This window comes from Zophobas morio, unplaced genomic scaffold (assembly GCF_036711695.1).
Source record: "Zophobas morio isolate AGI-343-1 ecotype UQ-CSIRO unplaced genomic scaffold, CSIRO_AGI_Zmor_V1 ptg000021l, whole genome shotgun sequence".
Taxonomy (NCBI): Eukaryota; Metazoa; Arthropoda; class Insecta; order Coleoptera; family Tenebrionidae; genus Zophobas; species Zophobas morio.
The window spans coordinates 20,037,052-20,052,913 of NW_026972126.1; the positions used below are offsets into that span (position 1 = coordinate 20,037,052).

General features: G+C 34.5%; 2 protein-coding genes across 5 annotated transcripts in view; one reads left to right on the forward strand and one right to left on the reverse strand.

The window, feature by feature from the left end:
- The window catches only part of LOC135132453 (protein yippee-like 2), a 235,654-nt gene that overhangs the window by 59,716 nt on the left and 160,076 nt on the right, over nt 1-15,862 (forward strand). For 2 of the 4 annotated variants that reach the window (XM_064060553.1, XM_064060552.1), the window contains exon 2: nt 9,843-9,908. The exons of the other annotated variants lie outside the window; for them this stretch is intronic. The gene's annotated coding sequence lies outside the window, so the exon portion shown is untranslated. The remainder of the gene's footprint in view (nt 1-9,842; nt 9,909-15,862) is intronic. 4 annotated transcript variants of the gene reach the window in all.
- Nucleotides 3,695-4,776, reverse strand: LOC135132788 (cathepsin B-like). Its single transcript, XM_064060986.1, has 3 exons — nt 4,446-4,776; nt 3,973-4,399; nt 3,695-3,924 (listed from the first exon to the last, which is right to left on the reverse strand). The coding sequence occupies exons 1-3, from the start codon at nt 4,761-4,763 to the stop codon at nt 3,716-3,718; spliced, it is 954 nt and encodes a 317-aa protein (XP_063917056.1). The 5' UTR covers nt 4,764-4,776; the 3' UTR covers nt 3,695-3,715.

A 15,862-nucleotide genomic window follows, 5' to 3' on the forward strand; every position in this document is an offset into this window, starting at 1 on the left:
ATCGAAAAGTTAAAAATTTTAAATAAAAAAATGAAAAATTTTAAATAAAAAAAGAGGTAATTCGAAAAACAGGAAATATTTGAAAAACCGAAAAATTGAAAAATCAAATAACTGAAAAATCAACATTTTAAAAATTCAAAAAATTGTAAAATGTACATATCGAAGAACTGAAAAATTGAAACAGCAAAAATCGGAAAAGTTGAAAAATTGGAAAATTGAAGAATCCAAAAATTCGATAATTGAAGGATCGGAATACTGAAAAATCGAGAAAATGAAAAATTACAAAACTAAAATCGAGAAATTGAAAATCCAACATCAAAAAACTGGAAAATCGGAAGATCTAAAAATCGAAAGTCCAAAAAATCCAAAAATCGAAAACCGAGAAATCGAAAAATCGGAACAGAAAAATTGAAGAACTGAAACGACGTGAAATCGAAAAAGCCCAAAATTGAAAATTAAAAAAAATAAAATAAAAAAAATTAAAAATTTGAAATAAAAAAAATCGATAATAATTGGAAAAAGAGTTAAATCGACTAATCGGGAAGAGCAATCCAAAGATCGGAACAAAGAAAATTTCGATAAATCGAGAAATCGAAAAACTGAAAAACAAAAAAAAAAAATCGAATTTAAAAATTTTAAATCTAAAAATCGGGAAATCGAAAAATTTGGTCTTGTAAGTTAACCAATGAAGTATTGATTGATTGATCGCTTGATTGATTGATTGAAATCGAAAGATCAAAAGATGGAGAAAGCGAAACATCAAAAAACTGAAAAATCGAAAATAAAAAATTCGAAATGTTGAAAAATACAACTGTCGAAGAACTGAAAAATTGAAGTTTCAAAATTTTGAAATTCGAGAACGGGAATACATATTTAAAATCGAAAAATTGTAAAATGTACATCTGGAAGAACTGAAAAATGGAAACAACGAAATTCGAAAAATAATAAAATTTAGCAATGAAAAATCGAAAAATGGGAGAATCGTGAAATCGAGAAATCCTTTAAAAATCAAAAAGTTGAAACATTAGAAATTGAAGAATCCAGAAATTGGGTAATTGAAGAAGTGGGGTCCTGAAAAATCGAGAAAATGAAAAATTCTATTACTTAAATCGAAAAATTCAAAGATCTAAGTCCAAAAATCGAAAACCGAGAAATCGAAAAATCGAAACATAGAAAAACTTAAGAACTGAAACACTGAGAAATCGAGATACCCCAAAATCGGAAATTTAAAAATTTGAAATTAATGAAAAATGAAAAGTTTTAAGTTAAAAAAAAATCGATAATTCGAAAAACGGGAAAATCGAAATATTAGGAAGAACAAACGAAAGATCGAAACTCGAAATATCAATAAATCGAGAAATGGAAAAACTAAAAAATAAAAAAAAATCTATAGGTAACAAAAAATTCGAAATATGTACTGAAAAGTGGAAATATCAAAGAACTGAAAAATCGAAGTCTGAAAATTATGAAATTCGTATGAGGGGATATTTAAAAAATCGAAAAATTGAAAACTCAAAAAACTGAAAAATCACCTTTTTAAAATTTTGGAATATTGTTAAATGTACATTTCGAAGAACTTGAAAATTGAAAAATTTAAAGCGGAAAATCGAAAATTTGAAAAAATGAAAATTGATGAATCCAAAAATTGGATAATTGAAAAATCTGAATACTGAAAAATCGAGAAATTAAAAATTCCAAAACTGAAATGACAAAAATTTGGGAAATCGCAAAATTGAAAAATTGAAACATCAAAAAACTTTAAAATCTAAAAATCCAAAAGTCTAAATGCCGAAAATCGAAAAATCAAGCTCTTTAAAAATCAAAACATCGAAAAATTGAAATACCGAAACACCGAAAAATCGAAAAAGCTCAAAATCGAAAACTTAAAATGGAAAAATTGAAAAATTTAACATCAAAAAAACGAAACATCTAAAATTAAACAATATCTTAAATCGGAAAATCGAGAAAATAGAAAAATGTTCCCTTTATTACTTAACGAGCGTAAGCTCAGGAAGTATAGTAAACGAGCCCATCTAACGAATTGTTATTTTAATGTTTTTTCGACGTTTCATGCCCCTAGAGTACGAAAAAAGTGATCTTCTGTTTCCGTCTTTCTGTCGTCTGTATCAATTTTTATGAAACATTATCTTCTAAATTACTGGACCGATTGTTGTCAAATTTTGTATATATGTGTGGAATATCATGTAAATGCTAAAACGCTAACCAAAATTTAGCCAATCATCCTCACTAACAATTTGACGACGCCCTCTCAAAGAATTCTATCTTAGAATGTTTTAAATGTCGTATAACAATGTACTCCTATACTTGTGGTGTATGAATCAGCTTTGCGTTTTTTCCTTCAACGTCGAAATTTTCGCAGAAATAAAGTCTTTCATAAAAAAATTCAAAGTTTTTATCTCAAAACAAAGCCATCTGTAAAATCTTCAACTCTCAAAAATATTAAATTTTCTCATTTTGAAAAATCTTGATTTCATAGTAATAGAGTACACATTTTTTTTTAATTTTAAAAACAAAATTAATTTTAGAAAGTTTAAAGTGTCATAATAAATGCACAATAAATTTCAGAAAAAAGCTCAATGTTTACTTTCCACGGAACACCGCTGTCATGTAAACACCCCTAATTGGAGTCCGATATGCCATAAAAGCACAAATTTAATCAAGCGAATGCATGATTTGCATCAAAATTTGCAACGATATATTCATTATCTCGCCCAACAAAGAGTGCTTCCACGAACAGCTAATTACAAATTAGGTGTGTAAATACCCTCCCACACATCCACAATTTTAATTGTTTAACTCGCCAAAATCGCGGAAACAAGCCTTTCGAGACCACTTCATTCCCCTGTTTGCACGTCATTTGCATACCGACGACACCCCATAATCCAAAAAACTTAAACCCACAACTATAAATTCCCGAAGATTAACGGCGAACTAGAATTATCTATAATAAATTATCCTCGGCCCGAACCAGTCTATCATTACTTTTTTGCGATAGCGATGAATTATTTCAGTTTGTTTAGCCCCGATACTGCGGACTCAATCCAGACAGTCCTGCGAACCTTGAACTTGAAGGTCCGATGCCCCTAATTACAAAAAGCGGCGTTTAACGCTTCAATTAGTCCAAAGGCTTCAATTTCGAACGTTTCATTGACCACAAGCTGGGTGTTTATTTATACGAAGACGCGAAAAGAAACAAACAAAGGACTTTTTAATGATTCATTCGGTGGAGGTTGACGTTTCTATATTTGAGCTACACAAAGAACACTATTTTCGGAATTACGGTGGTTTTGTTGCTCGATTAGCGGCATGAATTTTCCGAGAAGTGGAAATCGATTGCTTGCAGGGAAAATTTTATTTTAATTATGGGGGATGTTCGATTCGGGGAATGTGTGAGCGAGTGTATCGGGACTTGATGAGTGATGTTTCTTGGAGCTTTGTCTGCTTTTTAATCTCGGTGGGTCGAATCGGAGCATATTTTCTGAGCGAACGCACTTCCAATCCAATATCTGGAGTTAATGTGGAAGTGAAAGCGGCAAAAATTGTTCGCTGGAGAAATGATAGGCAACTTATCTTTTTAGACAGAAGAGGGAGAGAGGGCTAATAGTTTTTGGGTTGTGGGGAATTCAATACCACGATGGAATATCGACACACTTATTATTTATTAAAAGCAGTACAAAAGTTCAGACAATTTAGGTTAGATTTTTGGTTCTCCAGCGAGAATGTCGCCTTCAACACCACAATGGTTCTCGCCTCTCAGAATTTTGAAAAATCCTTCCAGGTCGCCCCATCCAGCACCCCACGAGTTAGCAACCAGCCAATAAGGAGTCCCGTCTTCGGTTCCCCACCCCACAATCTTGACATTGTGTGAACCAGCGAACTTTCCAGAGGTGTATTGATAAACCCCTACACATAAAACTTGAATCATCGACCTTTCAGTTCTTCACAACTCACCCGACTTGTAGCTAAAAAAGTCATCGTGAACCGCAAAACCACCATCCAAGGGTCCATTAGTCATAATTTCGGTTTGAATTTGTGGCACGTCTTTATCAATCCGGTAACGATTTAGCCCAAAGTGTTTGTCTTGAGTGTAGGTACCATCATACGAACCCACACACTGGGTTTGACATTGAGGGGTGACCCCTTTTTTGTACGCTTCCTCGACGTAAGGTTGGCACCCTTCGTTCGAATTATAGTCCCCTCCTGAAACTAGCCCTTCAGAGATCCAGTACTCGAAAGCCTTGTAATGGTAACCCCCGTCGCACCCATCGCCACAGTCCAGACAACACGAAATTAACTCTTCAGGCGAAAACTCAAACTCGACTGTACCATTTGTGGCAATGCATTGTCTATCGGTTATAGTTTGGGAAGCAGCAAATGCCTGAAATTGTCTCTAAGACACTCGAAGACTTTAATTATAGTCTCACCCAGCACGATCCACATTGTCCTTGGTCTCTGATAGTCTTGATGGAGTCACAATTCGGCCACTGTTCTCTGGAGTCGAAAAACTCTGGAATATCGTCAGGGTTCACTACATGGATTTTGATTGGGACGTCAGTGAGATTGTCACTACGTGCTCCATTTAGACGCCTGAGCTGCTCTATCGGTGTATCTTCTGGAAAATTCCTTCCAGCTTTCCACGTGGTTTGTTTTTCGTTGATGGATTGGATGAATTCGGTGGTTAGAAAATTCGCCCAAGACGACGAAAGTGTGGCAAAAAAGGCAATCAATAGAACGTTTTTCATTTTGGTTGTTAGCTGTGTTTGCGTTGCAAGTGCGTAAGTGAACTGATACTGTTGGACGTGGGTGGTCTTATAAAGATTGATAGTGTTAAGATTATTTTGTCAATAGGAAAAAATTTTCGTTGTGTTTTTAGACTATCAAGGTCTTGATACTTGTACTTTTGTTGTACTCTAGATCTTGCATTAGAAAAGTTCGTTTTTTCTTTTTTTTCCGATAGCCTTAAAACGATTGCAAGGTTAAATTTAAATAATATTTACTATTTTGGAAGTTGGAGATGACGATGGGGATCATCAAAAAAATTTTGGTTAGAGTTTTGCCATCTACACGATAGTCCTAATACATATATGTAAAAAATTGACAACAATCGGTCCGGTAGTTTAGAAGAATATCTGACCAATAAAAAATTTCATATTTTGAAGTTTACATACTCTGATAGATGAAAACAGGCTTTATTAGCAAAAAAAAAATTGATTAAATCAGTTAGAATAAATTGTGTTTTCATCATTAGGAGCTTTAAGTTCTTGAAACACCTACATTTTGTAGAGTAACAACATAAGGTACTTTTTAACAATTTTTTGACAAGTTGACTTAATCTGCTCCTCCCTGACTTCATCTGACTTGCGTTTACCTGACCCGACTTGCCCTGATCTGACTTGACTTGACCTCTCTTGCCCTGACTTGATTTGACTGTCCTGACCTGACTTGCCTTGACCTGACTTGACTTGCTCTGATCTGACTTTCTCTGACCGGACTTGCCCTGAGTATTTGGTAAGATAAGTCGGATTTTGGCAAATGACATATCCTCTAAGAAAATAGGGGGTGGGTGGGCGGGGCTAGTACTTGGTTAGATAAGACTCACTTTGGCAAATGATATACCCCCTAAGAAAATAGAGGGCGGGTGGGCGGGGCTAGTATTTGGTAAGATAAGTCTGATTTTGGCAAATGATATATCTTCTAAGAAAATAAGGGGCGGGTGGGCGGGGCTAGTACTTGTTAAAATAATACTGAAAAGATCTCGGTGTTTTATTTCTGAAAAAATTTTAATGAAGCTAGGGAGCTTCTTGTGTATTTTGAAATATGTGAAAACCTTAGTAGTCTTTGTCCTCTCTTTGTCCTCTTTCTCCTTTTAACAACATTTCAATTTAAAAACCAAAAAATCAAAAAATCGAAAAGTTGAAAAGTTGAATAATTGGAGAATCGAAAAATTGGACAATTCAAGAATCGAAAAACTGTAAAGTCGAGAAATTGAAAAATTCCAAAACTGAAATCGAAAAATTGAAAATCGAAACATCGAAAATCTGGAAAATCGAAAGATCTGAAAATCGAAAACCGAGAAATCGAAAAATTGAAACATCGAAAAATTGGAGAACTGAAACACCTATAAATCGAATAGCCCAAAATCGAAAAGTTAAAATTTTTAAATAAGAAAAATGAAAAATTAAAAAAAGAGGTAATTCGAAAAACAGGAAATATTTAAAAAACGGAAAAATTGCAAAATCAACAGTTTAAAAATTCGAAAAAATGTAAAATGTACATATCGAAGAACCGAAAAATTGAAACAGCAAAATCTGGAAAAGTTGAAAAATTGGAAAATTGAAGAATCCAAAAATTCGATTATTGAAGAATCGGAATACTGAAAAATCGAAAATCGAAATATCAAAAAACTGGAAAATCGGAGGATCTAAATATCAAAGTCGAAAAAGTCCAAAAATCGAAAACCGAGAAATCGAAAAATCGAAACCTAGAAAAATTGAAGAACTGAAACACCGTAAAATCGAAATAGCCCAAATTCTAAAATTAAAAAATCGAAACATCGAAATCTCGATAAATCGTGAAATGGAAAAACTGAAAAATAAAAAATCGAATTTAAAAATTGAAAAATCGAAACATCGAAGAATAGAAAATTCCGCAATTTCAAAATCGAAAAGTTGAATAATTAGAGAATTCCAAAACTGAAATCGAAAAATTGAAAATCGAAAAACTGGAAAATCGAGAGATCCAAAAATCGAAAACCGAGAAATCGAAAACTCGAAACGTCAAAAAATTAAAAATTTTAAATAAAAAAAATGTAAAATTAAAAAAAAAAGAAGTTATAGAAAAACAGGAAATATTTAAAAAACCAAAAAATTGCAAAATTAACATTCTAAAAATTCGAAAAATTGTAAAATGTACATATCGAAGAACCGAAAAATTGAAACAGCTAAAACTGGAAAAGTTGAAAAATTGGAAAATTGAATCCAAAAATTCGATTATTGAAGAATCGGAATATTGAAAAATCGAAAATCGAAATATCAAAAAACTGGAAAATCGGAGGATCTAAATATCAAAGTCGAAAAAGTCCAAAAATCGAAAACCGAGAAATCGAAAAATCGAAACCTAGAAAAATTGAAGAACTGAAACACCGTAAAATCGAAATAGCGCAAAATCTAAAATTAAAAAATCGAAATATTGAAATCTCGATAAATCGTGAAATGGAAAAACTGAAAAATAAAAAAAAATCGATTTTAAAAATTGAAAAATTTTGATACCGAAAAATTTTAAATCAAAAATCGGGAAATCGAAAAATTTGGTCTTGTAAGTTAACCAATGAAGTACTTGGTTAGATAAGACTCACTTTGGCAAATGACATATACCGTAAGAAAATAGAGGGCGGGTGGGCGGGGCTAGTATTTGGTAAGATAAGTCTGATTTTGGCAAATGACATCCTCTAAGAAAATATGGGTGGGTGGGCGGGGCTAGTACTTGGTTAAATAGGAGTCACTTTGTCAAATGACAAACCCCCTAAGAAAATAGAGGGCGGCTGGGCGGGGCTAGTATTTGGTAAGTCTGATTTTGGTAAATAACAATCTTTGGGTCCCTTTGTGTTTTATTTCGTAAAGAGTTTGAAACAATTTTGGGAGCCCCTTGTGTCGTTTAAAATATGTGAAAGGATCTTAGGGGTCACTTGTCTTGAAAGATCTTGAAAGAATGATTTTGGCGAATGACATACCTTCTAAGAAAATAAGGGACGGGTGGGCGGGGCTCATCAATTTATAAGACTCACCAAATGCACAGACTTTTTCCTCCTAAAAATATTTTAAAATTTCAGAAGAAAAAAGATTCAAAATTGTAACAAAATTAAATACAAACAGATCTATTATGTATTTTTTATGTTTTAAGAGCTAGTTTGAAAGTAATTGTAATCAAATTCATAAACTGACTTGCCCTGACCTGACCTGACCTGCTCTGACCTGAAGTGCCTTGACCTGACTTGCCTTTCAGTTAATTTGGCTTGACCTAACTTAACTTACCCTGACCTGATTTCCATTGACATCATATGACGTTCACTGACTTGCCTTGCCCTGACCTGACTTGCCCTGGTCATACTTAACTTGCCCTGACCTGATTTTTCCCGACCTGACTTTTCCCGACTTGACTTTCCCCGATTTCACTTTCCCCGATTTGACTTTCCCTGACCTGACTTGCTTTGACCTGACTTGCCTCGACCTGACTTGCTTTAACCTGACTTGCTTTAACCTGACTTGACTTTGACTGAACTGATTTTCCTTGGCCTGGTTAGGCTTGTGCTTGCAGAACTAATCTGTTCTGACTTGACATAACCTGGTTTGACGTGATGAAGCCTGACCTGACCTGTCTTGAAATTATTTGATCTGAGTTTTTGTTAGTGTTCATTTTGAATTTTTGTCAAATTTATGACATATTTTATAAGACTGACAAAATTTGCAAACTTTATTCTAAAAATATTTTAAAATTTCGAAAGACAAAATATTCAAAATTATAACAATGTTTAGCAGAATCGTTTTGAAAAACTACTTTCAAAGTACTCGCAATCACATCGATAAAATGAAAATCTGAAACGAAATATTTCCAGCCTGAATTCTGCAACTCAGCTGTTTAAAAAAAATAGTTTCTCTATTGAAAGCTCCTTTTTATAATCCTCCCCATTACCACTAGCGTCATAAACATCCTCAAAGGTCGCCATCCCTTATCCCAAACACTTAAACCACGCAACTCCACCTAATCCCCCTCATCCATTTCCCTAACTCCCCCATAAAAATGACCACGAAGAAGTCCTTAACTTTTCCCGGAATCCCGTCTGCGAACCTCCCACCACTTCCAACAAATAAATCTCTTAACAGTTTAAAATCGTCCTCTTTGTGCTCCGCTACTAAATAGATGACTCCCATCAATAAAACGCCAAATATTTCTCTTTATTTACACCCGTTTGTCGGAAAATAATCCGAGCTAGAAGCTGACAAGACTCCGGCGTCGTCTCAAATTCCAGCGTGCGATTACCCGGAAACGCAAATCCGGCTGATTCCTTTATGACAGTAATTTGCCTCGTACGGCTTTTAGCCGGAATAAAACACAGAATAACGCCCCTCCTCTAAACTAATTCGGTTCTCGCTACTTGGGGCGGACCCCGTAATTATGTTCGGGGATATTTCGCGATGGACAAATAAACACAACGGAAATTTTACCTGCGGAGGTTAGTTTAGTTTGTGTCTAGTTCGTCAGTCTAGACGGGGTTTCTCGGGGTGATGGTGAACTCGACTGTCGGCTTGAATGGGAAACTTGTAAGTAAGATGATTAGTACGGGATCAGGGGCTTTAGAGACTTGACAGAATTTTCTGCTCGGGAGGAGTTCAGAAGTTGTATAGAAATGATATTCGTCATAATGTTTCGTGAGCGACGTGTCTTTGACTTAGTAATCGCTGCTAAATTAGTTGCGAAAGTTTAATGACAACTGCAGAGAATGTTATTAATATATATGGTATATACAGTGCTTAAATTGAGCTTTTTATTCGTGGAAATGTTATTGACAGAAGGAAACTTCCAATGGAGCTTTTAGAATATATTATGATAACTTCAGTAATGTTGTTTCGACTATACCTCGTTTATTTTCGTAAGTGACGTTTCGTTAATCAATGTTCATACTGAACTTTAAACACATTATTTTTTATTTGTGAAAGCAATTATATGAAAATGTATGTTTGTATATTAACAATAATCTATTACTTTTTGTGTTTTTGTTTGTTTTGTTTTATATTTTATTTAAAATCTTTACGTTGAATTTACAGGTGTATACCTAGAACGGGGCAACACAAATCTCATGGCGCGAATGTGTAACATTTGAAAGTCTGCAGGTATGATGAATACAATTAATACTCATTAATTAACAACAAATTAATAATAGTCATAAAAAATATTTATAAATATTGTACTAACCGTTAACGAAAATTTAAACTTAGATGGTGTTTTTTTTTATTGGTGTTTTCCAAGGTTTGTGCTAAGACCCTTTCTATACTTGATTTATATCTTCGATATTTATAATATAAAAAACAATATTTACCTAGAAGATAACATTGTTTTAAGTAAACTTTATTTTTATCTTTGTTTTTATTTTATTTTTTTAATTTATTTACACATTACACATTATAGAATACACAAGATTACATATAATTCTGGACGCAAAGTATACATAATAAAAGCAGTATATTAAAAAGTATCACTTAAAATTTAGTGTTTGTGTACATAAACGTCGGCGATTTAATTATTATTATTATTTATTTTTTTAGAGAAATATCCAGTCATTGTTGGATTTTACTGTTCATAAATGTACTTGCTAGTATATAGGTGTATCCGAACTGCGCCACCATGACTTGTTAATATCTGCTGATCGTGTTTTTCTTTAAACTTTGTATTTGGAAGAGTTTTAAAGAATCTTGGGGGTGGGTGAGTGGTATTACCTTTCTTTAGGAATATATGTATTATGTAAAAATGTTGGGGACCGCTGACGTTTTATTAAAGACTTTGAAAGGATCTTCGAACTCTTTGTTTTGTTGTTAAAGAATTTGAAAAGATCTCGGAGACCCTGGTGTTTTATTTCTGAAAAAGTTTGAAACATGTCAAAACCTTAGTAGTCTTTTATCTTTTCGTTTTGAAAAGATTTTAAAATATCTTGTATTCTGCGTTTGAAAGAGTTTGAAAGAATCTTAAGGGTCCCGGGTGTGTGTTTTTTTAAATGCTTTAAAGAATCTTGGTTGAGGGGGCTGGGAAATAGGGGGTCTTTTTTAAGGAATATGTAGGACTTGGGGACTTTTGACGAAAGAATATTGGGAGCCTCTTGTGTTTGTCTTTGAAAAAATTTTAAAAGATCTTCTGGGAGTCTTTGTTTTTTGTTTTCGAAAGAGTTTTAACGAATCGTAGGGGGAGGATTAGTGTCTTTTTAAAGAATGTGAAAAAATTTTGGAAACCCCTGGCGTTTTATTACTGAAAGAGTTTTAAAGAATCTTATGACCTTCTTGTGGCTTTTTTGGTTTCGAAAAAAATTTAAAGGGTCTTTGGGAGTCCTTGTGTTAGTTTTTGAAAGAATTTGAAATGATTTTGGCGAATGACATATCTTCTAAGAAAATAGAGGGCGGGTGGGCGGGGTTAGTACGTGCTAAGATAAGACTGAATAATATTAAATTCAAAAGTGGTCCCGCCCACCCACACTCTGGTGTGATTTTTTTTTTATTATGTGAAAAATCTTAGAAGGCTCCATGTCTTTCATTTGTTAGAAAATTTGAAACAATTTTGGGAACCCTTGGTATTTTGTTTCTTAAAGAGTTTGAAAGGGTCTTTGATTTTTTTGTTTTTGAAAAAAAAAATAAAGGGTCTTTAGGAGTCCTTATCTTGTCTTTTTGAAAGAATTTGAAACAATGATTTTGGCGAACGTCATACTTCCTAAGAAAATAGAGGGGGGTGGGCGGGGTTAGTGCTTGGTTAGATAAGACTGACTTTGGAAAATGACATACCTTCTAAGAAAATAAAGGGCGGGTGGGCGGGGCTAGTACTTTGGTAAGATAATACTGATTTTGACAAATTACATACTCTTTAAGGAAATAGAGGGTGGGTGGACGGGGTTAGTACTTGCTAAGATAAGACTGATATTGGTGAATAACGTACCATGTAAGAAAATAGTGGGAGGGTGGGTGGGGCTCATACTTGTTAAGATAAGACTGATTTTAGCAGATGATATATCCTTTAAAAATATAAAGGGCGGGTGGGCGAGGCTAATACTTGGTTAGATAAGACTGACTTTGGTAAATGACATATCTTCCAAGGAAATAGAGGGTGGGTGGGCGGGCTTATTACTTGCTAAGATAAGACTGGATAATATTAAATTCAAAAGTGGCTCCGCCCACCCACCCTCGAGTGTGATTTTTTTAATATTTGAAAGAATCCTAGAAGGCTCCTTGTCTTTCATTTGTTAGAAAATTTGAAACAATTTTGGGAACCCCTGGTATTTTATTTCTGAAGGAGTTTGAAAGAGTCTTATGACTTTCTTGTGGCTTTTTTGTTTTTGAAAAAAAAATTAAAGGGTCTTTAGGAATTTCTATCTTGTGTTTTTAAAAGAATTTGAAAGAGTGATTTTGGCGAATCACATATCCTCTAATAAAATGGAGGGTGGGTGGGCGGGGCTAGTACCTGGTTAGATAAGACTCACTTTGGCAAATGACTTACCCCCTAAGGAAATAGAGGGCGGGTGGGTGGGGTTAGTACTTGGTTAGATAAGACTCACTTTGGCAAGTGACATACCCCCTAAGAAAATAGAGGGTGGGTGGGCGGACTTATTACTTGCTAAGATAAGACTGAATAATATGAAATTAAAAAGTGGCCCCGCCCACCCACCCTCAAGTGTGTGTGTTTTTTTAATATCTGAAAGGATCTTAGAAGGCTCATTGTCTTTCATTTGTTAGAAAATTTGAAACAATTTTGGGAACCCCTGGTATTTTATTTCTGAAGGAGTTTGAAAGAGTCTTATGACTTTCATGTGGCTTTTTTGTTTTTGAAAAAAAATGAAAGGGTCTTTAGGGATGTTTGTCTTGTGTTTTTAAAAGAATTTGAAAGAGTGATTTTGGCGAATGACATATCCTCTAAGAAAATGGAGGGTGGGTGGGCAGGGCTAGTACTTGGTTAGATAAGACTCACTTTTGACAAATGACATACCCCCTAGGAAAATAGAGGGCGGGTGGGCGGGGCTAGTACTTGGTTAGATAAGACTCACTTTGGCAAATGACATACCCTCCAAGAAAATAGAGGGTGGGTGGGCGGACTTATTACTTGCTAAGATAAGACTGAATAATATGAAATTAAAAAGTGGCCCCGCCCACCCACCCTCAAGCGTGTGTTTTTTTTTTAATATGTGAAAGAATCTTAGAAGGCTCATTGTCTTTCATTTGTTAGAAAATTTGAAACAATTTTGGGAACCTCTGGTATTTTATTTCTGAAGGAGTTAGAAAGAGTCTTATGACTTTCTTGTGGCTTTTTTGTTTTTGAAAAAAAAAAATTAAAGGTCTTTAGGAGTCTTTATCTTGTGTTTTTAAAAGAATTTGAAAGAATGATTTTGGCAAATGGCATACCCACTAAGAAATAAAGGGCGGGTGGGCGGGCTAGTACTTGGTAAGATGATACTGATTTTGGCAAATGACATACCCTTTGAGGAAATCGAGGGTGGGTGGGCGGGGTTAGTATTTACTAAGATAAGACTGATTTTAGCAGATGACATTTTTTAAGAAAATAGAGGGTGGGTGGGCGGGGTTATTACTTGCTAAGGTAAGACTGAATAATATTAAATTCAAAAGTGGCCCCACCCACCCTCGAGTGTGATTTTTTAATATCTGAAAGAATCTTAGAAGGCTCCTTGTCTTTCATTTGTTAGAAAATTTGAAACAATTTTGGGAACACCTGGTATTTTATTTCTGAAGGAGTTTGAAAAAGTTGTATGACTTTCTTGTGGCTTTTTTGTTTTTGAAAAAAAAAAATAAAGGCTCTTTAGAAGTCTTTATCTTGTGTTTTTAAAAGAATTTGAAAGAGTGGTTTTGGCGAATGACATATCCACTAAGAAAATAAAGGGCGGGTGGGCGGGGCTAGTACTTGGTAAGATAATACTGATTTTGGCAAATGACATACTTTTTAAGGAAGTAGAGGGAGGGTGGGCGGGATTAGTACTTGCTAAGATAAGAGTGATTTTAGCAGATGACATTTTTTAAGAAAATAGAGGGCGGGTGGGCGGGGCTCGTACTTGGATAGTTAAGAATGACTTTGGCCAATGACATACCCTGTAAAGAATTAGAGGGTGAGTGGGCGGCGTTATTACTTGCTAAGATAAGACTGAATTAATATTAAATTCAAAAGTGGTCCCGCCCACCCACTTTTGGGTGTGATTTTTTTTAATTTCTGAAAGAATTTTATAAGGTTCCTTGTCTTTCATTTGTTAGAAAATTTGAAACAATTTTGGGAACTCCTGGTATTTTATTTCTGAAGGTGTTTGAAAAAGTTTTATCACTTTCTTGTGGCTTTTTTGTTTTTGACAAAAAATTAAAGGATCTTTAGAAGTCCTTATCTTGTGGTTTTATAAAAGAATTTGCAAGAATGATTTTGGCGAATGACATACCTTCTAAGAAAATAGAGGGCGGGTGGGCGGGGCTAGTACTAGGTTAGATAATACTGACTTTGACAAATGGCATACCCTCTAAAGAAATAGAGGTAGGGTGGGCGGGGTAGTACTTGGTAAGATAAGACTGATTTTAGCAAATGACATACTCTCTAAGAAAATAAAGGGCGGGTGGGCGGGGCTAGTATTTGCTAAGATAAGACTGAATAACACTAAATTCAAAAGTGGCCTCCCCACAAACCCCGAGTGTTTTTTTTAATATATGAAAGAATTTTAAAAGGCTGCTTCTCTTTTAGTTAGAAAATTTTGGTAAGATGATACTGATTTTTGCAAATGACATACCCTTCAAGAAAATCGAGGGTGGGTGGGCGGGGTTAGTTCTTGCTAAGATAAGACTGATTTTAGCAGATGACATATTGTTTAAGAACATAGAGGGCGGATGGGCGGGGCTATAACTTGGTTAGATAAGACTGACTTCGCCAAATGACAAACCCTCTAAAGAGATAGAGGGTGGGTGGGGGGCGGGGTTACTACTTGCAAAGGTAAGACTGAATAATATTAAATTCAAAAGTGGCCCCGCCCAGCCACCCTCAAGTTTGATTTTTTTAATATCTGAAAGAATCTTAGAAGGCTCCTTGTCTTTCATTTGTTAGAAAGTTTGAAACAATTTTGGGAGCCCGTGGTATTTTATTTCTGAAGGAGTTTGAAAGAGCCTTTCTTGTGGCTTTTTTGGTTTTGAAAAAAAAATTGAAGGGACTTTAGGAGTCTTTATCTTGTGTTTTTAAAAGAATTTGAAAGAGTGATTTTGGCGAATGACATAACTTCGAAGAAAATAGAGGGCGGGTGAGCGGGGCTAGTACATGGTGTAAGATAAGACCGATTTTAGCAGATGACATATTTTTTAAGAAAATAGAGGGCGGGTGGGTGGGGCTAGTACTTGGTAAGTTAATACTGATTTTGGCAAATCACATACCTTTTAAGGAAGTAGAGGATGGGTGGGCGGGATCAGTACTTGCTCAGATAAGACTGAATGATATTAATTAATAATTAAATTTTGATCTTATGATTTTTTTAGAGCTTTTTTATTAAAAAAAAAATTAATCTTTGTGTTTTTGAATGAATGATATACCCTCTAAGAAAACAGAGGCTGACTTTGACAAATGACATACCGTCTAAGAAAATAGAGCGTGGAAGGATGAAGATAGTACTTGATAAGATGAGACTGAGTTTGGCCAATGGCATACTCTCTAAGAAAATAAAGGGCGTGTGGGCGGGGTTAGTATTTGCCAAGATAAGACTGTATAATATTAAATTCAAAAGTGGCTCCCCCACACACCCTTGAGTGTTTTTTTTTTAATATGAAAGAATCTTAGAAAGCTGCTTCTCTTTTATTTATTAGAAAATTTTTGAAAATGGCGGGGAGGCGTGGTGTTTTATTTCGGGAAGAATTTTGGGAGCTTATTGTGTCTTTTTAGATATGTGAAAGAACCTTAAAGATCTTCTGTGTTCTGTTTTCGAGAGTTTGAAAAAATTTTAGGGACTACAGTTTTCAGTTTTTTTTAAAGGATATGAAAGAACCATCCGAGGCTTTTACATATTATTATATTTTAAAAATTGTAAAAATATTTTGGGAACCTTTGGCGTATTTAATAGATTTTT